Below are 22,645 nucleotides of genomic sequence, written 5' to 3' on the forward strand. Positions count from 1 at the left end.
GTGAGCATGTTCCACAGAACATGTCACCCATAGTAACCAACCCAAAATCTGAGAGGTTGGGAAGTAAAGCTTATCTTTGTTTCAACCTGCATTTCCAAAATCAATTTGCTCAAAGAATATTTGGCAAACAATTACTTTTCTATGGATCTAGTGTTCTAAAAATTTCATTTCGGGAAAGGCTGATCCCAGTCCCTTCCCAAATCTAACTCTTCTCCTCTAGGAAGCCCTCTTGAATTACTTCAATTCATTCACTTCCCCACTTCCTGCCTTGTAGCCTTTTCATATAAAGGCTGGGAGCCCTGCCTGAGGTCGTGTGCTGAAGCAGTTGGTCTCTAGGGCAGGTGCAAAGGGCAGCTGGTCCAGCTTGCTCTGGAAAGGAACAAGGGCCGTATGATGGAAGAACTGGCTCTGCTTTGCCTGGCTCAGAGGAGTGGCCCAGGTGGCCTGTTACTGCATCCTTTCTCTTAGCTACAGCCCCAAGTAGGCTCTGCGAAGTGTATCACTCACTATAGCCACTGTACCCTTCCCTTAAAAAAGGGCAGCTAGGATCTATGATTCCAAGTCCAAAAGAATGATATCCTGTCCCCAGGGCACTGTGCAGCCACTCTGTCAGTTATTTTAAGGGCACGCCCCACCGAAGCAGACAGGGCCTATCACTACCTGATTTATGTAAGAGAAGCTGTCACCTTGCCCAAATGCAGTCATTACAGTCATCCACACAGCAAGGACTAGCAGCCTTTCTTCTCATCTTCAGCCTGTTTTTTTTCTTCAGGTACCATATAACTTCCCCTTAGCATGTCCACCCTAAGCTGGACCCCAGGGCACCTGAACTTGGCCCAAGGCAGAGGACCAGGAACGGGCAGGTCTTGGTGTTTGTATCTCTGCCCTTAATCTGCTTCCAACCTTGAAGGAACTCTTGTGCTCCTCCACTGCCCCAAGCCGACCTTCTAATCAGTGTTTTGGGGCCTTTTTTCTGCAGCCTCTTGGCTTATACATACTCACTCAAACCACTTTGCACTGGAATAATATTTATTTTTTTCCCTTAGCAAAAAAGTCAAGTGTTACAATTTTAAAAACAGAAAATCCCAAACAATCAAACGCAATACCCATCACAGAAGAGGGTCAGGCAATAGTACAAAACATCCTACTTAAGATCTTTTTTTCCCTTAATATACAAGTCAGTTTAAAACGATAGAAGTTCTGTGAGAACTAAGAAATCTACAGCCTGTAGTTTAATAATAGAAAAAAATTAAGACAAAAGATCTATAGCATCCAGCATTTTGCTTAATTCCCTGTTTATAGCACCTATTTCTCTAGGTTAGACGATGAGAATTCCAGAACCAGTGGTGTATGCCCTGTACCACCAAGATAGGGTGGACTTGCTGTGTCCAGTCCATTAAGGGGAGGACACCCTTTTTTCCAGTCCTCCCCCTTATATCCAGAGCAGGGGGAGACAAATGGGAGAGCAACTTAAAATCTGGGGTGCAGGAGTAACTATGACTTTTCCTTTCCCCATAATAGGCTGTTGACAGAGGAACAGAGTATGGGCTTAGAGGAATTTGTGGGTGGGAATGCTGTTAATTAGCTGCAACATGATGTGTAAAAAGCAAGAAGCAACCGGACATCACCATCAAGTGATGGTGATGCAAGTTTAAAAACCTTGGACTAAAGGTTCAAGGGAGGAACAAATTACTAGTCACATGGATGCTGTTACATGCACAACATTGCTGGCTGCAGGCCACCCCATCATCAACCCAGGGCTAAGCCAAAAGAGTGGGAGGGGTGGCTTTGACCCAAGTTCCACTGCATTGAGGAAACGAATACTCCACACGTGAAGCACTCACTACACAAAGATATACCCCCTGCTCACCCTACCCTCCTGGACTGAACCCAATTTAGAAAACAAAAGCAAAACCCATTGGGGAGACTGGAAGCAGGGAGAAAAATATTTCTTCCCCAAATCCAGGGGACTGAGTATACAAATTTTAGCAGACTTGAGGCCCCCAGCCCTGGGCCCCTGAAATACCAGATGAAATATTGAGGGAAGGGTTCAGATGGGATGGGGATTCTCTTTATCAAGTCCCACCCATCCTTCTACAGCCTCCAGACCTACCCTGGGATGGAGACCCTGGTGCTTCAGGGGAGTGACCACTGGCTAAGCAGATGGGAAGAAGGGAAGTGACATATACATGTGTCCTCACTTGGAGGACACATAAGTGGGAAAACAGGTAGGGGCTGGTGTCCTGGCATGGGGTCCACAAGAAGCCTGCAATCTAACTCAAAGGGTTTTCCTGGTGGTGATGTTTTTCTTTCTGTTTCTATTTCCTATAATCAGTGTTGTTAGACATTAAAAAACAAGATAAACACTAGTCTGAAAGCTGGACTCTGAATAAAGTTGTTTCTTTTATAAATATTTTAATTATAAGTAATCCTCACTCCCGGTAATTTTAGTGACACAGTATCTACAGGCACACAAGCTCACACACGCAAACACACGCGCACACGCGCGCGCGCACACACACACGGTTCCCAAACTTTCACAGAAAGTCTGGCAGCAACCACATAATTATAAAGGAGCCCCACCTCTCAAGAGTGAAAGAAAGGGTGAGAATGACTGTGTCGGCCCTAAAAGGAAGCCAGAGAGGGGAGAGTGTGTCACTTAAAGAAAAAATACAAATAGGTATTAACAACATTTGGTTGAAAACCAAAAAGAAAAAAGTAGTAGAATAAAATTCTTATTACCAAAAGGGAAAAAAGGAAAAAAATGCCCATTCAGTTTTCTGTTCAGCGCTTCTTCCTTTAAAATGTTTAAACTATAGGCAAACTCTGGTGTTCCCACTAAAATATGAGAGCTTCACACAAGAAAAAAAATCAAAAGACAAAACAAGAAAACCAAAGATGGAAGTTAGTGTAAATCTCTGCATTTTGGGAGAGAGTTAGTTGTCATTAACTCCAGAGCCCAGCATAGTTTCCATGGAGCCCTGAAGGGAGAGGACCTCCTGCTACAAAGAGCTTCGTTCCAGACGAGTCATAGCAGTGCGTGTAAACAGCATTAGGGAAGAAATCAATGTCCGAAAAGTAATTCCTCCAGGTTTCATCATGATTCTATGGGGAGAAAAAGACTTTATTAGCACCACTAGGCCTTGAGGCAGGAAGAGGGGGAGGGAGGGATAGGCTTTCTGGTCTCCTTACGACAAGAGGGTCCTTACCTATAACCTGAAGTCAGGAGATTGGTGCCCATGAGAATCTGGGCCTAATTTTTCCAACTAAATATTAGAGGAGAACTGAGCAGGCTGAAGAACTGCTACACAAACCCAAGGTATTCTCAGGTCAGCCAAGCTCTTCAATAATTCGCTAGCAGCCTCAACAGAGGTTCCCTCCTTCCTGTTCTAGTACCATTTGGGGGTCTCCTGGGTCAACCAATGAGTCTGGCCGGGCCTCAATTTCCTCATGGACAATATATAGATACAAAAACAAAATCAAGGGGAAGTGCCTGGCTTTCTCTGCTCCAAGGAATGCCTTTTCCTAATGAAAAAGTATGGGTGTAGATGGTATGTGAGCAGGTGAGGGGTACAGTGGAACAATTTTTCTGTCAACAGTCTAGCAACCATTTTAGGGGCTTACTCACCAGCCAGCCTTTGCCAGTTGTTAGTTTCAGATTCTCCCCGGCTAGTCTGGGCTTGGACCCGTAACAAGCTGAGAGCCTCTCTTCCAGAAATCTCTGAGCTCGGATGTCATAGAATAGCAGGGAGCCCTGCCCTGTGCCCACAGTGATGATGTGCTCGTAGAAGCTCACCGATCGGATCCCTGAGAGAAAGCAAAGTAAAGCGCAATGAACAGGGAGAGAGGTAAACACTTGATGGCCTGAATTTCTCCAACATTGAGTTTGCACAGCACTCCTAAGTATCAGACAGTGTCTTTGCAATGACAGCTGTATCTCATGCAAAAGTCAAGAGAACCCTGATACCACACTAGCCATCCATACACTAACGGACACCCTCCAGTAAGCCGTGAAGAAGAGCTAGATGCCCAAGATGCTTTTGGCCTAAAACCGTAAGTATACCCCAAACTTCCCTGCCTCTCTAGACTCACTCTGGAGTCAACTCTCATAACGCTAAGCTTTTTCTCATTATAGGTTTTCAACCGATATTGCAACTCAGGGTAACCTGCATAATTTACAAACTGCTATATATCAATAAGGACTTCCTTGAATTTGACCTAAAACCACTGCAATAATATTGTAAAAGTTTTTTTATCTGGTGTTGCTACAAGGATGGCAAATAGCTGAGAACTTCTGCACTCAAAAGAGCATACTGTCCCTCAGTCACTGTGAATTTAAGATAAGTCATCTAATCAGAGTCATAGGGAAAACACATCTGCCACACCTGTGGATTTAATAAGTGCACTGCATATGAAGTTGCTTCTTCGCACATAATAACTGTTTGATAAAATTTGTGGAATGGATATTTCCTTATTAGGTATGGAAGCTACTTCCCTAACAGTAACCAAAATCTCTAAAACTTTTCATTGCACACACATCATGCCGGGCAAGCCTATTTATTCCTCCCCCCACTGCTCTTATTAGATACATTATTCTCTCTCTGTTCTAATATGTGTCTACACTAAATTAAAAACAAAGAAACCCAAAACAAAAGCCACCTGGGCAATAAAAACAGTACTTGAAAGAGAGAGGTTAAACTGTGATCCATATTGTGCCTTCTAGGACTCTCAGGATAATGCAGCCACATTTTTGCATGAGAAAGGGAACAAAGTGAGATGAAGGACAAAATATACTTTGTTAAATTGGAAGATCTGAACTCTGACCCCTGGCTGTTTCACCACCAAGCTGAGTGATGTTGGGCAAGTTATTTAACCACCCTGGGCCTCAGACTCTTCATCTACAAAATGGTGTTAAACCTTCTCACAGAGCTCTTGGTAGAATGAAATGAGATGATGCCAGAAAAGGTATTCTGAAAACTTAAATTATACCACAAACACAAGTCTCTTTTGTTCTGCCAAAATGCTATCAAAAGATTAGAGGCTGAAGCCTAATTCACCCAGTGGTTAGAACTAAATCCTTTTTTTTTTAGCTTTACTGAGGTATAATTAAACATACAATACACTGCACATATTTAAAGTATACATCGTGATGCTTTGATTTATATATGACATCATCACCAAAATCAAAATAATGAGTATATTCATTACCCCTGAAAGTTCCCTCGTGCCCCTTGATAAAAAAACTCCCCACAATGTACCATACCATGCCTTAGCATAAACTAAATTTTAATTCAGGCAGAACTCCAGCAAAAATTATCATAGGATAGAAAGTGGGCTCTGTGAAAGAAAATAGGAAACCACGAATAGCCTGATTGCTGGTTTCCTCCACAGGCTTCTGTGGCCACATATTTGTCTGGTGTTTGAAGCTCTGCTGACATATACAGGTATTTAAGCTCCCCTCTTGGGTCCCTAAACACTTTCTGTTCCATCCAGATCACAATTCTTGTTTGGAAACGGCCAAAGAAACTTCAGGTCAAAACCTATTTGCAATGTAGCTAACTGTAAACCTGAGGGACACACTGGGACTCTTACCACTGCCTCGCTCCCTGGAACAGACAGACTTGACGTTGTATGATGGCTGCCGTGGATCCAAGAAGGACACATGAGCTTGGGAGCCCACTGCATACACTGACCACTCACTACCATAAGCCAGACACACATTCTCACGGCAGTATGGCAGTTTGGTGGAGAGGAGCTGGGAACAGAAAGAGAAGACATGCACCCGCGGCATCACGAGAGGGCATGAGGCAGGGGCAGTGACCTTGAACTCCCACTTCTATCAGCTTCCGTTACACACAAGCCACACAAAGTTAAAGTGAAAAAGACAAGCCCTGGTTAAGGAAATATCACCCTGCTCGACCCTTAGGTATCCAAGAGAAAGAGAGGGTGACTATAATAAACAGTAAATCCTGAAAAGGACAGGCTCAGGAAGAAGGTAAATATGCAACTAAATAATCAGAGGTAGAGGGAAAAGGCTAAGAACTATTAATAGAAGTTGTTCCCGGAATAGCCCTGGAGCACAAAAGCCAAGGTCCCACCCTGTCCTCTACCAGGAAGGACTACCAGTCCTCCTCACTGTTTATCAGATAAAGAAAGAGGCCAATTTCTGGCTAACATCATCAGCCCATTTCCCGATTGTCGATTGTCGGGACTTGGACACTAGAGAAAGCATGCTCACAGAACCAGTTCAATCCCAGATAACTCTAATCAACCTTAACCCTGGATCCCTGTCATTCTATAAATCCTCATTGGGTGCCTACTGCAAGTAAGGCAACATGCAAGGCGAGTGGCACTCAAAGGGTGCTGTGAAATGAAGGAAGGAGTAACTCTTGGAGCTCTGTTTTCTCTTGAGAAAAAGCCTATCCTAGAAGTAACAAGCATTAAAGACCTCTGGGACAAGAAGAGGGCAAATGATCCACATGCAGGTTTAACTGTAAACAAAAGCTGCTTATAAATATTGCAAATTAAATCCTTTTTCTCATAAGTTCCATGATTATTTCAGAGAGCGCTTATCTTCACTTGATTAGTCTTCACTCGCCAGTGGTTCCTAATACTTAGGTTTTCCTGTTCTCACAACCTGTCAGGTAGTTAATAATCTATAAACAAATACTTAAATGCATTGTAGACTGAAGGACTGCTAGTTAAAGAAGCCTTTCAGGAAGCCTTAGCAATTTGAAAGAACTGTCTCCACTGACCTTTTCAAAAGAGATCACTTTCCTTCCAGAGAGTCACACTGGACCCAGAATTTCATGTACTGTGCAGTAACATGTCTAAATCCTTGAATAACTAGTATTTTAGATATGAATAAGAAGGCTTGGGGACGGAAAATTTCAAACATAAAGGGAATTATTAGGTAAAATCACTAAGTCAGGTTCATCACACCTTAGATAGTGTATTTTCAGCCTTCCAGAGATGAAAGTAGCCATCCAGAGATACTGCTCCTAATTCCTACAAGAGCAATAAAAAACAGGTTATATTCCAATCTGTAGCAACTTATATAAAATAGTAACCAGGGGAAGAACCTGAAGGTCAGGGTCCTCCCATTCTGTATTCTTATGCCATGAAGAGTCCAGCAAAGGTGCCAGGAATTATCAGCCCATCACTGTAGCACCCCCATGGAATGCAGCTGGATAGCCTATTAAATTGAGGCTGCTTCTTGAGAGAACCCAAGAAGCAAGTTCAGATCTTACGCAGGCACTCATGGTCCAAAAAGTCCTCACCATGCAAACACCCCCACGACATCTGTTGGATAATTAGAGCAGAGCACAAACATAAAGGACAGTTTCATAAGTCTCAGTGTGAGAGCTTCTGTAGGTGAAGGATTTAATCTAGGAGAGGTAAGTCTACCATTCCTGAGCCATAAACATGGATGGGAGATAGCCCTCAACTGTGGCTTGACCCAGATTTTCAGCAAAGCTTTTTTTCTCTTCTGGGTCTAGGTCTATATCCTGATACTCTGCTTCAGGAAACCTGACAACGATTATGTATGACTTGGTGGCAGTGTATAGTGAGAGGTGGCTCTCAGTGAAAACTGAGGATAAACAATACCAAGGAGAAAAAATACTATTGCTTTCAGAAGTACTTATGAAAATTATACCCAAAATAGACAGAACACCTGCAAAGGCATGTGCAAATAGGGGACAAGTCAAATTACATGGGCCCTGGGGAAACACTCTGTGGGGCTGATTGACAAATGTGGACTATAGGGAAATACTGCAGAGCCAACCCAAAGGATGGTTTGCATAGCCTCATTTTAATTTTTTGCCAGTGCTCCTCAGCCCTTCAAAAGGTACTTTGGGCTCTGAACCAAGCTGTGTAGCAAGCAGTGATTGGGGGAGGGGAAAGGAGAATGCATCTCCCAAGATGTAAGCCAAGAAGATAAAACAAAGAGTAACAGGCTTTGGGGATTCTTTGGTGGGCTCCTACCTTGTTCTTGTTGTTGAAGGCCAGAGCCCGGACCTTGCAGTTGTCAGGGTTTGTGTCCTCCTTGGGGATGTCTTTTAAGGCCTTGTGAGTGATGTGGGCATACACAGGGACCTGTGACACATTGTGCCTAGCATCACTTTTGGTCAACACATCTTCTGTCACCTCCCAGAGTCCCATAGACCCATCGCGTGAACCTACAGGGCAAGGAGACCACAAATGTCAGACAGTCCTACAGAAATGAGAATGGGCTTTCTCAGTCTGTTTCTGCATTATCCTCTTATGGGCTGAAGCTTGGCCAGGTAGCCAACTCCAAAACACAGAGCAGTATGCATTTTAGGAGTTATATTAAGATAATTTACCTAAGGTCCACAAATTAAACTACAACCTTTAAGCTTAACAAGGTTGATATAACTTTTCAAAAGGGTTTTATATAGTTTGATAAAGCTTAGGCTAAATAAAGGGTCTCCTGGGCATGAATCCACAGGTGATTTCTACTGGCAGTAGGGTCTGGGAACCTCTGCTCTAGATCGGTGGTGCCCAACCTTTTGCATTTTGGACTCCTTTGAGAACCTTAGGAAGTTTACGGACTCCTGTGCCACATTTTACATTTAATTTCAGGGAGGTTCATGTGCCTCCTGAAGACTTTCAATGGACTCCTAAGGAACCACAATCCCCTTATTAAGAATTACTGTTCTACATAGAATGAATGCTTAAAAATAGAAATAATTTTCTTTAGCAAACAATAATGAAGCACTTAAAAAACTAAGAATACTATTCTTTGAATTAACTGAGGAATGCACTGCTGGTGACAAGCTAAAATGGTACCATCTTTCCAGAGATCAACTGAGTAAACTGTAGCAAAACCCTGAAAGTTCACATTCTCATCAAGGAATAATCCACTATCGTGTTATGGAAAAGAGACCCATATATAAAGATGTTTATTGAGAACAATCAGTAAGTCCAATAATAAGGGCTGTTAAAGAACAGCCTGTTAAAGAACCCAGAACCACCACCAAAAAAAGTCGTGTTTTAAAAGATATTTTATGGCATGGGGAAATGCTCACAATTTTGCAGAACATTAACTCTTCAGTGTTTTTCCAATTTTCCAAAATGAGCAAAAGGCTATTAAAGAAATGCTGCCTGATTTTAGCCCAAACTGAAAGCCCCAAAAGTTTGTTTGAAACGGTCAACGTATCTGACATTAGAACTGTTAGAACAAGAAAAGGAAAAAAAAAACCCACCAAAAAACCAAAAATGGAAAGAACCTGAAAAAGAGAGAGAGAAACCAAGAGGGAGTACGCAGACCCTGACAGGATTTCACGATTAGTTGCGGAAAGGGAAAGAGCAGGACTCAAAGGTGCCAAATGATAGGCCGAAGTCTGCTTCTCTGTTAGAACTTCAAGGCCTTGAATCTGACACTTACGTCAACTACTCCAATTAAGGTAATTCCTTTTCAAGGAAAGTTATTTGCAAACTCTCCTCTGAAACCAGAAGGTGCCATTCCACATTAAAATCTTCCCAAATGCTTCATAGTAAGAACTATCCATCATGGCAGAAATATCATCCCACTAGTCTACATCTTAAGGCTGGTGCACAGGGATTTACCACAAAAGGGTTTATCCCATATGATAATCTAGAAAATGCCATTGCGAGTAGGGCATGTCTACAGAAATACACATCCCTTATGCTGGATTATAGGGTGTGTGTGGAAACTTTGGATAAAGTTGGAGAGATGGGAAGGGGACCTGCATGCATGGCTAGGATGACTGTAATTCATGTTATAGGTAATAGTCTCTCAAGAATGTCAGCATCTGGATGACGTAATTAGATAGCTGTGTTCTGGAAGACTGTTTTGTATATGGTGCAGTCTCACTTCCCCCAATGTTTTATTATGAAAAATTTTAAGCATATTGAAATGCTGAGAGAATTTCACAATGAATATCCATATACCCACATTTATAATCTACCCTTAATATTTTATTATACTTGCTTTATCACATATCTCTCCATGTATCCATCCTTTGATATCTCATTTTTGCCAATTAAAAAATTTGTAAAAAAAAAAAAAAACTAGCAGTATATATTTTGAATTGTTAACCATGGTTATATCTGTATAGAGAAATTATTGATGATCTTTTGTTTATCTGTATTTTAAATATTCCTTACAATAAATATAAATAATGTGGTAAAATATACATAACATACATAACATGAAAATTGCCAAATTAACCATTTTTAAGTTTATAGTTCAGTAGCACTGGATCTATTCAAAATGTGTAACCACCACCACTACTTCCAGCACATCTTCCTAACCATAAACAGAACCTACATAGCCATTAAATAGTAACTCCCCATTTTCCCTTTACCACAGCCATGGCAACCTCTCCACCCTATTTTCTGCCTTTGAATTTGCCTATTCTCAATACATCATATTAGTGGAATTATACAATATCTGTCCTTTTGTGTTTGGCTTATTTCACTCAGCATGATGCTTTCAAGGTTTATCCATGTTGTAGCATGTATTAAAACTTCATTCCTTTTTCTGGCTAAATAATATTCTCTTTTGTAGTAACACATTGTGTTTATCCATTCACCTCTCGATGAACACTTGCATTGTTTCCTTTTAGCAGTTGTGAATAATGCTATTCTGAATATTGGTGCTCAAATATTTATTTAAGTGTCTGCTTTTAATTTTGGGGGCATATATACCTAAGAGAGGAATTTTTTTTTACCCACACCCCCTTGCAGTTTTTTGCGTGCTGTCTGCTGTGTCCATTCACTGGGTGCTCCACTGTGTCTGTTTTTATTTTTTGCTTTATTTATTCCCCCCCTGCTTGCAGCTTGTTTTTGCTGTCTGCTCTATGTCCATTTACTGCGTGCTCTTCTGTGTTTTTGCTTGTCTCCCTTTTTGTTGCGTCACCTTGCTGATCGGTTCTCCGCAGCACTTGCGGGCTAGGCGGCACTCCGCGGCATGTGCAGGCAAGCCTGCCTTCATAAGGTGGCCCTGGGACATGAACTCAGGGCCTCCCATATGGTAGATGGGAGCCCAACTGATTGAGCAATAGCTGCTTCCCTGTTTGTTTTTAGTATTAGCCATCCTAGTGGCTGTGAAGTGGTAGTGCATTGTGGTTTAGATTTGCATTTCCCTAATGGCTAATGATGTTGAACGACTTTTCATGTTTCCTGGACATGTGTTTATCTTCTCTGGAGAAACATCTATTCAAGTCATTTGCCCATTTTTAAATTAGTTGTCTTTTTTTTTTATTGAGTTCTAAAAGTTATTAATATATTCTGGATATTAAACCCTTATTAGACACATGATTTTCAAATATTTTCTCCCATTCTGTGGATAGTCTTTTCACTCTTGTGACAGTGTCCTTTGAAGCACAACGTTTTGATGAAGTCCAATCTGTTTGTTGTTGTTGTTGCTGTTGTTGTTCCTTGTATTTTTCATGTCACTCTTAAGAAACTACTGCCAAATCCAAGGTTATGAAGATTGACCTCTATGTCTCCTCTAACACTTTTATCATTTAAGCTCTTACATTAGATTGTATATGTGTGAGGTAGGGGTTCAACTTCACTCCTTTGCATGTAGAAATCCAGTTTTCTCAGAATCATTTGTTAGAGAAACTACTCTTTCCCCATTGAATGGACTTTGGCACCCTTGTCAAAAATCAACTAGCCACAGATATATGGATTTATTTCTAGATTTCTCAATTTTATTCCATTGGTCTATATGTCTATCCTTATCCAGTATCACAGCTTTGATTACTGTACCTTCTTAGTAAGTTTTGAAATCAGGTAGTGTGACTCCTCCCAACTTTTTTCTTCATCAAGGTTGTTTTGGCTATGCAGGGCCTCTTGCATTTCAATATGAATTTGAGAACAACTTTCACAGTTCTGCAAGAAAAAGACTGTTGAAAATCTATAGAGAATGTGTTGAATCTGTAGATCACTTTGGGTAGTATTGCTATCCTAATATTTAGTCTTCCAAAATTATATCACTGATGTGGAGACAGTGGCCACTGGAGTTGCTGAAGGCAGAGAGAGGGAAAAAGGTATAATATGGGGGCATTTTGGGGACTTTGGAATTGTTCTGAATGACACTGCAAAGACAGATACAGGACATAATATATCCTGCCATAGCCTACAGAATGGAGGAGGGTAAACTACAATGTAAGCTATAACCCACGCTATGTGGCAATGCTCCAAAATGTGCTCCTCAATTACAATGAATGTACCTGATAACAAAAGAAGTTGTTAATGTGGGGAAAAATGAGGAGTGGGAAGCAGGGCATATGGGAATCCCTTATATGTATTTTTGATAACATTTTATGTAATCTAAGTAGCTTTTAAAAATAAATGAAAAATATATTAAAAAATATTTAGCCTTCCAATTCATGAATACAAAATGTCCTGCCATTTATGTAGCTCTCTTTTAATTTCTTTTAGCATTATTTTGGATTTTCAGTGTATATGTTTTTCACCTCTTTGGTTAAATGTATTCCTAAGAATTTTATTCTTTTAGATACTATTGATATGGAAATATTGTTTTACTTTCCTTTTTGGCATGTCCATTAGTAGTATATAGAAACCAACTGATTTTTGTGTGTGATCTTGTATTCTGCAACTTTACTGACTTTATTAGATCTAGTAGCCTTTTGTAGATTCTCTCTCCATACAGAATTATGTCATTTGCAAGTAGAGATAGTTTTACCTCTTCTTTTCCAATTTGGATAACTTAATTTCTTTTTCTTGCCCAACTGGTCTGGCTTGAACTTCCAGTATAATTTTGAATAGCAGTGGTGAAAGTAGGCACCTTTGTTTTTGTTCTTGATTTTAGGGGAAAGCTTTCAGTCCTTCTCTACTGAGTATGATCTCAGCTACTGGTTGTTTTTTTTTTTTTTAAGATTTGCTTTTTATTTATTTTTTATTTATTCTCCCCTTCCCCTAGATGATTTGCTTAACTATCTGCTCATTGCTTGCTCAACTTCTCCAGGAGGCACTGGGAACCAAACCCAGGACCTCCGATATGAGAGGTGAGTGCCCAGCGGACTGAACCACATCCACTCCCTGTGGGCTGCAGTGTCTGCTAGCCTGTGGCCTCTGCTTGTTGCTGTGGGGGCAGAGTCTAGCTCTGTTGTGGTGGTGTCTAGCTCTACTGCAGCAGTGTCTAGCTCTATCACGGTGGCAAGCAGCATCTGCTTGTCTTTCATTTTTTAATTTTATTTCTCTCCCCTTCCCCACTGTTGTCTGCTCTCTGTGTCCATTCACTGTATGTTCTTCTGAGTCTACTTGCATTATACAGCAACACTGGGAAACTGCATCTCTTTTTTTGTTGTTGCTGCGTCATCTTGGTGCATCAGCTCTCTGTGTGTATGGTGCTACTCCCAGGTAGGCTACACTTTTTTCATGCGGGGCGGCTCTCCTTGTGGGGTCCACTCCTTGTGCATGGGGCACCCCTATGAGGAGGTGCCCCTGCGTGGCACAGCACTCGTTGCTCATGGGCCAGCTTACCACATGGGTCAGGAGGCCCTGGGGATTGAAACCTGGACCCTCCATATGGTAGACGGATGCTCTATCAGTTGAGTCATGTCCACTTTCCTGCTTGTCTTTTTTATTTAGGAGGCACCGGGACCTGAACACCTGGGACTCCTATATGGTAAGTGCACGCCCAAGTGGTTGAGCCACATCCATTTCCCAGGTATTAGTTTTTTATAAATGCTCTTTATCATGATAAGGAAGTTCCCGTCATTTCCTAGTTTTACGTATTTTTATCATAAACGATGATGGATTCTGTAAAGTATCTTTTCTGTGTCAATTGTGATGATGTAGTTTTTGTCTTTAGTTCTATTACTGCGGTGCATTACATTGATTGGTTTTCTTATGTTGGTCCACCCTTGCATTCACAAGATAAATCCCATTTGGTCATGGTACATAATCTTTTAAGTGTGCTGTTGAATTCAGCTTGCAGGTATTTTTGTTGAGGACTTTTGCACTCATATTCATAAGGGATACTTGACTGTAATTTTCTTTTCTTGTGCTGTCTTTATCCTGCTTTGGTTAAGGCTAATGCTTATCTCATAGAATGAGTCAGCAAGTGTTTTCTCCTTTTCTGTTTTTGGACAAGTTCAAGAAGGATTTGTGTTAATTCTTTTTCTTTTCTTTTCTTTTTACATTCTCTTACCATCTGACTTATTTTTAAATTTTTAAAATTTATTTATCCCCCCCTTGCTGCTTGCTTGCTGTCTGCTGTGTGTCCATTCGCTGGGCATTCTTCTGTGTCTGCTTGTCTCCCTTTATTGTGTCATCTTGCTGCACCAGCTCTCCGCAGGCATGGGTTAGCTTGCCTTTACAAGGAGGCCCAGGGAAGCGAACCCAGGGCCTCCCATATGGTAGACAGGAGCCCAACTGGGTGAGCCACATCTGCTTCCCAATTCCTTTTCTCCTCTTCTGTTTTTGGACAAGTTTGAGAAGGATTTGTGTTAATTCTTTTTATGTTTGGTAGAAATCTTCATTGATGTCATCTGTCCTGGACCTTTCTTTGTTGGGAGTTTTTTTTTTTTGTTTTTTTTTTTTTGAGGTACCTGGGGCTGAACCTGGGACCTTGTATATGGGAAGCCAGCACTTAACTACTGAGCTCATTGTCTGCTTGCTGTTTTTACGTTTGGTGTCTACTCATTGTTTTTGCTCAGTGTCTGCTCACTGTTTGTTTGTCTTTTACTGATAAGGAATGATTTACTTCTTCCATTTAGATGTTTCTATATGTCTTTTATGTGTTTGTTCTTCAATTCCTCCATTACTGCCTTTTTTATTTAGTTCATTTTTTGTAGCATACTATATTATGTTTTTTATTCCTTTTTGTATATATATTTTTTACTTATTTTCTTATTGGTTAATTTGGGATTTACAATTAACAACTTTCAACAACCTAGTCTGAATAATATCAACTTAGTTTCAAAAGCATACAAACTCTCTGCCTATGCATCTTTGTTTCTCTGCCCTTTTATTGTTATAACTTCAGGTTACATCTTTATATACTGTGTGCCCATTAACATATTTTACTGTTTTCTGCATTTGCCTTTTAAATTATATATAAGAAAGAAGAGTTACAAAAGTACAATGTAGACTTTTATATTTATCCATGCAGTTACCTTTATCAATGTTCTTTATTTCTTCATCTGGTATTGAGTTACTGTCTCATTTCATCTGTAGGACATCTTTTAGCATTTCTTTGTTTATATGGAAATATTTTAATTTTACCTTTTTTTTTTAGGTACCTGGGACTGGGGATTTAACCTGGGGCTGGGTATGCAAGAAGCCAGCACTCAACCACTGAGCCACACTGGCTTCCCTGAGTTGGTTGGTTTGTTTGTTTTGCTTGTTGCTTGGTTTTATTTTTTCAAGAGGCACTGGGAACTGAACCCAGGACCTCCCCTGTGGGAAGCAGGTGCTCAATCACTTGAGGCACACCAGCTCCCTCACCTTCACTCTTGATGGGCAGTTTTGCCAAATTAATGATTTCATTGCCTTCTGACCTTCACATTTTCTGTTAAGAAATCAGCTGTTGATCTTATTGAGGATCCCTTGTGTGTGCGACCAGTCACTTGTCTCTCACCACTGCTTTCAAACTTTTGTCATTGTAATTTTTTTTTTTAATTTTTTATTTATTTTTAATTTTTTTAAAGATTTATTTATTTATTTATTTAATTCCCCCCCCCCCCCTCCCCTGGTTGTCTTTTCTTGGTGTCTATTTGCTGCGTTTGTTTCTTTGTCCGTTTCTGTTGTCGTCAGCGGCACGGGAAGTGTGGGCGGCGCCATTCCTGGGCAGGCTGTACTTTCTTTTCACGCTGGGCGGCTCTCCTCACGGGCGCACTCCTTGCACGTGGGGCTCCCCCACGCGGGGGACACCCTTGCGTGGCACGGCACTCCTTGCGCGCATCAGCACTGCGCATGGCCAGCTCCACACGGGTCAAGGAGGCCCGGGATTTGAACCGCGGACCTCCCATATGGTAGACGGACGCCCTAACCACTGGGCCAAAGTCCGTTTCCCTCTTTTTTTTTTTTTAAAGAGGTACTGGAGATTGAACCCAGGACCTTGTACATGGGGAGCAGGCACTCAACCACTTGAGCTACATCTGCTCCTGGTGTGGTTTGCTTTGAGTTCATCCAATTTGGAGTTCACTGAACTTCTTGGATGTATATACTCACATTTTTCACCAGATTTGGGAAGTTTTCAAGTTATTTTTCTTCAAATATTTTTTCTGTCCCTTTGTCTTTCTCTTCTGCCCGGGACACCTATGCTATGTATGTTGATACTCTGGCTCTGTTCATTTTTCTTCATTCTTATTTCTTTCTGCCCCTCAGAATTGAAAATTTCAGTTGTCTTATCTTTGAGTTCACTGATACCTTTGCTCGCTTAAATCTGTTGAACCCATCTAGGGAATTTTTTATTTTAAAAATTTACGGAAGTAGGAAGCAGCTGTGGCTCAATCAGTTGGACTCCATCTACCATATGGGAGGCCCTGGGTTCGCATTCTGGGACCTCCTTGTGAAGGCAGGCTTGCCCGCACACGCTGCGGAGTGCTGCCTGGCCCGCAAGCGCCATGGAGTGCTGCTGGCCCACAAGTGCTGCGGAGAGCCAATCAGCAAGGTGACACAACAAAAAGGGAAACAAGTAAAAACACAGAAGAGCATGCAATGAATGGACACAGAGAGCAGACAACAAGCAAGCCGTGGGGGTTAATAAAAAAATAAATAAATACAGACACACAGAAGAATGCACAGCAAGTGGACACAGAGCAGACAGCAAGCAAGCCTAAGGGGAGGGGGATAAAAACAAAACTTATTCAAGTATATCATTCACACATGAAAACATTAAGTGTATAGTAAAAGTTGTGAACTTATAAAACAAAAAAACATAACATCATAAAGGGGGCCCATATATCATCCCACCCCAAACACCTTGCATTATTGTGAAACATTTGTAACAAATTATGAAAGAGCATCATCAAAGTGTTACTATTAACTAGAGACTATATTTTACATTTGGTGTGTTTTCCCCCCAACCCACATTATTTTTTAATTGTTTTTAGACCATATAATTTATCTAAAGTGTACAATCAATGGCATGTGGCATAATCACCGAGTTGCGCAGTTATTACCTCAGTCAATATTAGAGCGTTTCTATTACTCCACAAAGGAAAAAAAAAAACCCCACTATCATACCCATGTTAGCTAATTACAAATCCTATGATGAGCTTTCACCATTTTATTCACTTACAAACATTTACAAACAAATTTTTACCAATTCTACACAGATTAAACCTCGGCTTTCCATTCTCTAACCATAGTTATCCCCTGGTGGCTTATATTCTAGCTTTTAACTCCATGACTTTGCTCATTATATTTAGTTCATAATAGCAAAATCATACTATATTTTCCTTTTCTGCCTGGTTTGTTTCACTCATTATGTCAGCGTCACCATTTTTCATGTTACCAATATTTTGTGATGTTTCCTTACACCAAGAAAAAAATATTTAAAGAACTAATTTGGTAATGACATGAAGACTGGAGTCACCTAATCTGATCAAGATGGTCCAAGTGAGACGCTTCAGGGCTTGGTCCTCCACTCCTGGTTGCTTTGAACAACCAGAAGGAACCAGCAGAAATATCTTTCTCAAAGCTCCGGAAAACAGTCAAAGGATGGCAAGAACAGTGTGAACACCCAATCAAGAAAAAAGCTAGGTGAAAGTTGTAGGATTTTGTGATGCTCTAGCTGGTACCTACCCCACCCCTCACCAACTCCGAGAAGAGCCAGCCCATGCTCCCAGAGTGGATACCTGGTCCTAGTACCTGAGGGAACAGAATAACCCTCCTGCATATGATAGGAGCTTGTATGTCTGGCCTAATCTGTTTGCTGGTGTCCTGAGGCACTTGCCAGCTCAGAATGTGCCATGCATGTAGAAGGCAGCTCAGAGAACACTGTGGGAGAACAGTCAAGTTATGCTGCCTGGGACAGGGGATTACTGGCTGTAGGACATACAGTACAGCACCCACCATGAAGAAACTGTTTCCTAGGGAAGAGGGGACATTTTTATCCCTGTAAATAAGGGAATTCCTAGGGTTACATGTACATACCTGAGACAAGATACATGTGCAGAAAGTGTCAGGAAGGCTCCCTACACTTTAGTCTGGAGCTATTCTCTAAATTTATTGCATGGATAAGCCCTGAAGGAGAGGATTTGCTCAGGTCAATCTCAAAGACTGGGAAAGGTGTTTTCTTTTCTCCTCCTGCTCCTCCTCTTTTTGTAAGGTCTTGGCATTCACGGAAAGTGCGGTCATAACATTTAGCTGGATATAAGCTTAAGGAGTAGACACCTCAGTCTTAATTTCAGCAATAACACATTAAAATATCAAAATGTCCGGGTTTCAACATTTGATTAAGAAATATACAAAGGAATAGGAAGCAATGGCCCAGGCAAAGGAGGGGATTCAAGCATCAAAAACCATCAATGAGGGAAACGGACTTTGGCCCAGTGGTTAGGGCATCCGTCTACCATATGGGAGGTCCGCGGTTCAAACCCCGGGCCTCCTTGACCTGTGTGGAGCTGGCCATGTGCAGTGCTGATGCGCGCAAGGAGTGCCCTGCCACGCAGGGGTGTCCCCCGCGTGGGGGAGCCCCACGCGCAAGGAGTGCGCCCGTGAGGAGAGCCGCCCAGCGTGAAAAGAAAGTGCAGCCTGCCCAGGAATGGCGCCGCCCACACTTCCCGTGCCGCTGACGACAACAGAAGCGGACAAAGAAACAAGACGCAGCCAATAGACACCAAGAACAGACAACCAGGGGAGGGGGGGAAATTAAATAAATAAATAAATCTTTAAAGAAAACAAAACAAAACAAACAAAAAAAAACCATCAATGAGTTGGACCAGATCTGGGACATACCAAACAAAGACTTTAAAATAACTAAAGGAAATCAGGAAAATGACAGAAGAATGCAAAGAGATTATCAATAAGGAGACAGAAATTATGAAAAGGAACAAAAACAGAGCTGAGATCACAGAAATTAAAAGTTCCCTAGAAGGGTTCAATAGCAGATTGGAGTTGACAGAAGAAAGAAATTGGAAAACTCAAGGTAAGACAACTGAAATCATTCAGTCTGAGGAGCAGCAAGAGGAAAGAAGAAAAGTAAACAGAGCCTGAGGAACCTGTGGGGCACCATCAAGTGTACCATCAAGTATACCAATATAGGCATTGTGAGAATTCAAGCAAGAAGAGAAAAGGTTAGAGAGAATGTTCAAAGATAAAATGAAACATAACAAAAGACATGACAATACACATCCAAGTCGCCTGTCGTGGCATATTATATCAAACAGTTAAATGCCAAAGACAGAGAATTCTGAAAGCCACCAGAGAGACGTAACATGTCACATACAAACGTGCTTCAGTAAGATTAAATGCAGATTTCTCATTGGAAACCACGGAGGTAAGGATTCAGTGGGATGACATACTTTCTATAAGATCAAAAAAGCAAATGCATAAAACGTAATGAAAAACCAGTGGTTTTGGATTCACAATGTATAACCATTGTGACAAGAACCACATAAAGTTGTGGGGATGGAGCGTATAGGAATAAAGTTAATTTGGTACCAAATCAAAAAAGATTGCTATAGAATTAGAATGTTAAATTTAAGTCCCATGGTGACTACAAAGAAAATACTGGCGAAGAGGCATGCCCATAGAGACAAAAACTAAATAAATGTTGCCAGGGGCAGGGCAATGAGGGCTTAATTCATAATGGATGTGGGGTTTCTATTTGGAAGTTTAATAATGGAAGGTGGTGAGGGTATTACAACATTGTGACTGTCATTAAAGCCTTTGAATGACATGGTGGAAGTAGCTGAGCTGGGGATTTTAGGTTGTATTATTTCCCAAAATTAAAAAAAAAGAAGCAATTAAAGAAAATGTAACAATTACAGGCAATAAATGATCCCACAAGGGATTTAACAAGGGGATCTAAAAGGCTCAAAGGGATTGTGGCAGTTTGATATTATTTATGGATTCCAAAGAGATTAAATTGGTCTGTTTTTCTGGGCATGATACCCTTTGTATTAAATTAAAAAGCTTTAGGTCATTAGGGCCTGCAGGGTTGAGTCCCCACCCCCTTGGTAGGCTATATAAATGGACACTCAATCAGAAACACAGAAGTAGGGAGGCTGATTTGGCCCAATGGATAGGGTGTCTGCCTACCACACGGGAGGTCCAAGATTCAAACTTAGGGCCTCCTGACCCATATCATGAGCTGGCCCACGTGCAGTGCTGATATGTGCAAGGAGTGCCGTGCCACGCAGGGGTGTCCCCCGCATAGTGGAGCCCCATGTGCAAGGAGTGCGCCCCATAAGGAGAGCCACCCAGTGCGAAAAAAATACAGCCTGCCCAGGAATGGCGCCGCACACACAGAGAGCTGACGCAGCAAGAGGAAGTAACAAAAAGAGACACAGATTCCGGGTGCCACTGACAAGAATACAAGCGGACACAGAAAAACACACAGGGAATGGACACAGAAAGCAGACAACTGGGGTGGGGGTGGGGGCAGGGAAGGGGAGAGAAATGAAAAAATAAAACAAAAAAACCCCACAGAAGCAGATACAGAGAAGATATATAGGAGAAAGACAGCGGCCACAGGAAGAGTGACGAGCCAGTCACCTGATAATTTATAGCTGACCTTGTGAAGAGAAAAGAGTGGCTGAGCCTGGAAAGAAACAAGCCCCATGAAAAGAGATGAGCCCTATGCCAGCCTATAGCTGAGACTGGAAGAAGCTGGACCCACAGAGCCTTAAGAGGGAAGAGGAAGGCTGAACCCTTGCAGATGTCTTCCACCATCTTGCATTAACACATGGCAACAGATTTAGGATGAGAAAGTACCTCTTTTTTTTGTTTTTTTTTTTAAAGATTTATTTTTATTTCTTTCTCTCCCCTTCCAGCCCCCCTCCCCCCCGCTGTTTTCTGCTCTCTTGTGTCCATTTGTTGTGTGTTCTTCGTGTCCGCCTGCATTCTCAGTGGCATCAGGAATCTGCCTCTTTTTTTGTTGCCTCATCTTGCTGCATCAGCTCTTCATGTGTGCGGCACCACCTCTGGGCGGGCTGCACTTTTTGTTGTGCGGAGAGGCTCTCCTTGCACATGGGGCTCCCCTACATGGGGGACACCCCTGCGTGGCATGGCACTCCTTGCGCATGGCAGCACTGTGCGTGGGCCAGCTCACCACGTGGGCCAGGCGGTCCTGGGTTTGAACCCTGGACCTCCTATATGGTAGGCGGATGCTCTATCAGTTGAGCCACATCCACTTCCCGAGAAAGTACCTCTTATAGTACCCTGAGATGGACTCTTTAGGGCCTTGTAACTTAAGTTTCTACCCCAAATAAACACCTTTTATAAAAGCCAACAGATTTCTGGTTCTTCGTATCAGCACCCCTTTGACTGTTTAATACAGGGATATTATTGGGACATACGAAAAATTCAGATATAGACTATAAGCTTTATATCAATGTTAAATTTCTTGAATTTAGTGCTTTTTTTCTAAAAGATTTTATTTATTTCTCCCACCCCCTTTTCGTTTTTCACTTGCTTTGTCTATTCATTTTCCTTGTTTCTTTAGGCAACACCAGGAGCCGAACCCAGTGGGAGGGAGGTGCCTAATCACTTAAGCCACCTCCACTTCCTGCTTACATAACTGAATGTCCTTGGTCTTAGGAAATGTACACAACAGTAATAAGTATTAAAAAAGCACGATGTATATAACCGTCATTCAAGTGTTCAGAAAATGCACTGATAAAATAGAAAGACAGATAGATGAACAGATAGAATAAAATGGCAAATGTGGCAAAATGTTGAAACTAGTGGATCTCAGTATCTTGGGGAGGGTAGAGGTATGTTGGAGGTATCTGTATGGGGCTGTATTATTTTTCCAATTGTCCTTAAATTTGAAAGTATTTCTAAATAAAAAGCTTAAAAGAAAGAAAGAAAGGATTGGACTGAAGGAGACAAGAAAAGACACAGATAGAAAATATGAAAGGACTGGGGTAATCCAAGAGTTAAATGATGAGCACTCCAGTAGTGCAGATAGAAAAGAAACTGACAGACCATTTTAGAAAATAATATCTATATGGCTTCAAACCTACCATATATAAGGGCTATGAAAACTGAAGAGCTTAACATGGGTCCTACTTCTCTGGCTTATGCACCTGGGGGGAAAGCGGGACCACTCATAATACAGGCCAATAGAAGAGAAGGGTCAGTGCTGGAAGGGAGATGATGAATCTGAATATACCGATTTTGAGGTGGACTGTTCAGGGGCTAATGTTCATCAAGTCTGAACATCAGCAACACTTAACAAGTATATATTTTCAACATGGCAGCCACTATGCATTATTTCATTTAATCTCCCCAATAACCCTTTGAGGTATATTTTATCATTATTCATGTTACAGATGAGGAAACGAAGTCTTAAAAAGATTAAATAGCTTGCCCAAAGTCACCATGCTAAGTGGTAAGGCTAGGGTTCAAATTCAGGTCTCTAATATCAGAGCCAATGTTCTTAAATTCTGTAAAACTTTTAAGGAAATGTAGATTTAGGAGTTACAGCCTAAAAGCATAGGATACT

At 41.5% G+C, this 22,645-nt stretch overlaps 1 protein-coding gene across 1 annotated transcript in view; it reads right to left on the minus strand.

Annotated features, from left to right (window-relative positions):
* Positions 1 to 1,011: 1,011 nt before the first annotated feature.
* The window catches only part of DCAF12 (DDB1 and CUL4 associated factor 12), a 45,806-nt gene continuing 24,172 nt past the window's right edge, over positions 1,012 to 22,645 (minus strand). The window contains exons 5-9 of the mRNA XM_004471889.3: positions 7,987 to 8,180; positions 6,943 to 7,008; positions 5,593 to 5,755; positions 3,629 to 3,807; positions 1,012 to 3,105 (exon numbers count right to left, since the gene is read on the minus strand). Coding sequence (XP_004471946.1) covers positions 2,947 to 3,105; positions 3,629 to 3,807; positions 5,593 to 5,755; positions 6,943 to 7,008; positions 7,987 to 8,180 — 761 coding nt within the window. The 3' untranslated portion in view covers positions 1,012 to 2,946. The remainder of the gene's footprint in view (positions 3,106 to 3,628; positions 3,808 to 5,592; positions 5,756 to 6,942; positions 7,009 to 7,986; positions 8,181 to 22,645) is intronic.

This window comes from Dasypus novemcinctus, chromosome 8, assembly GCF_030445035.2.
Source record: "Dasypus novemcinctus isolate mDasNov1 chromosome 8, mDasNov1.1.hap2, whole genome shotgun sequence".
Classification (NCBI taxonomy): Eukaryota; Metazoa; Chordata; class Mammalia; order Cingulata; family Dasypodidae; genus Dasypus; species Dasypus novemcinctus.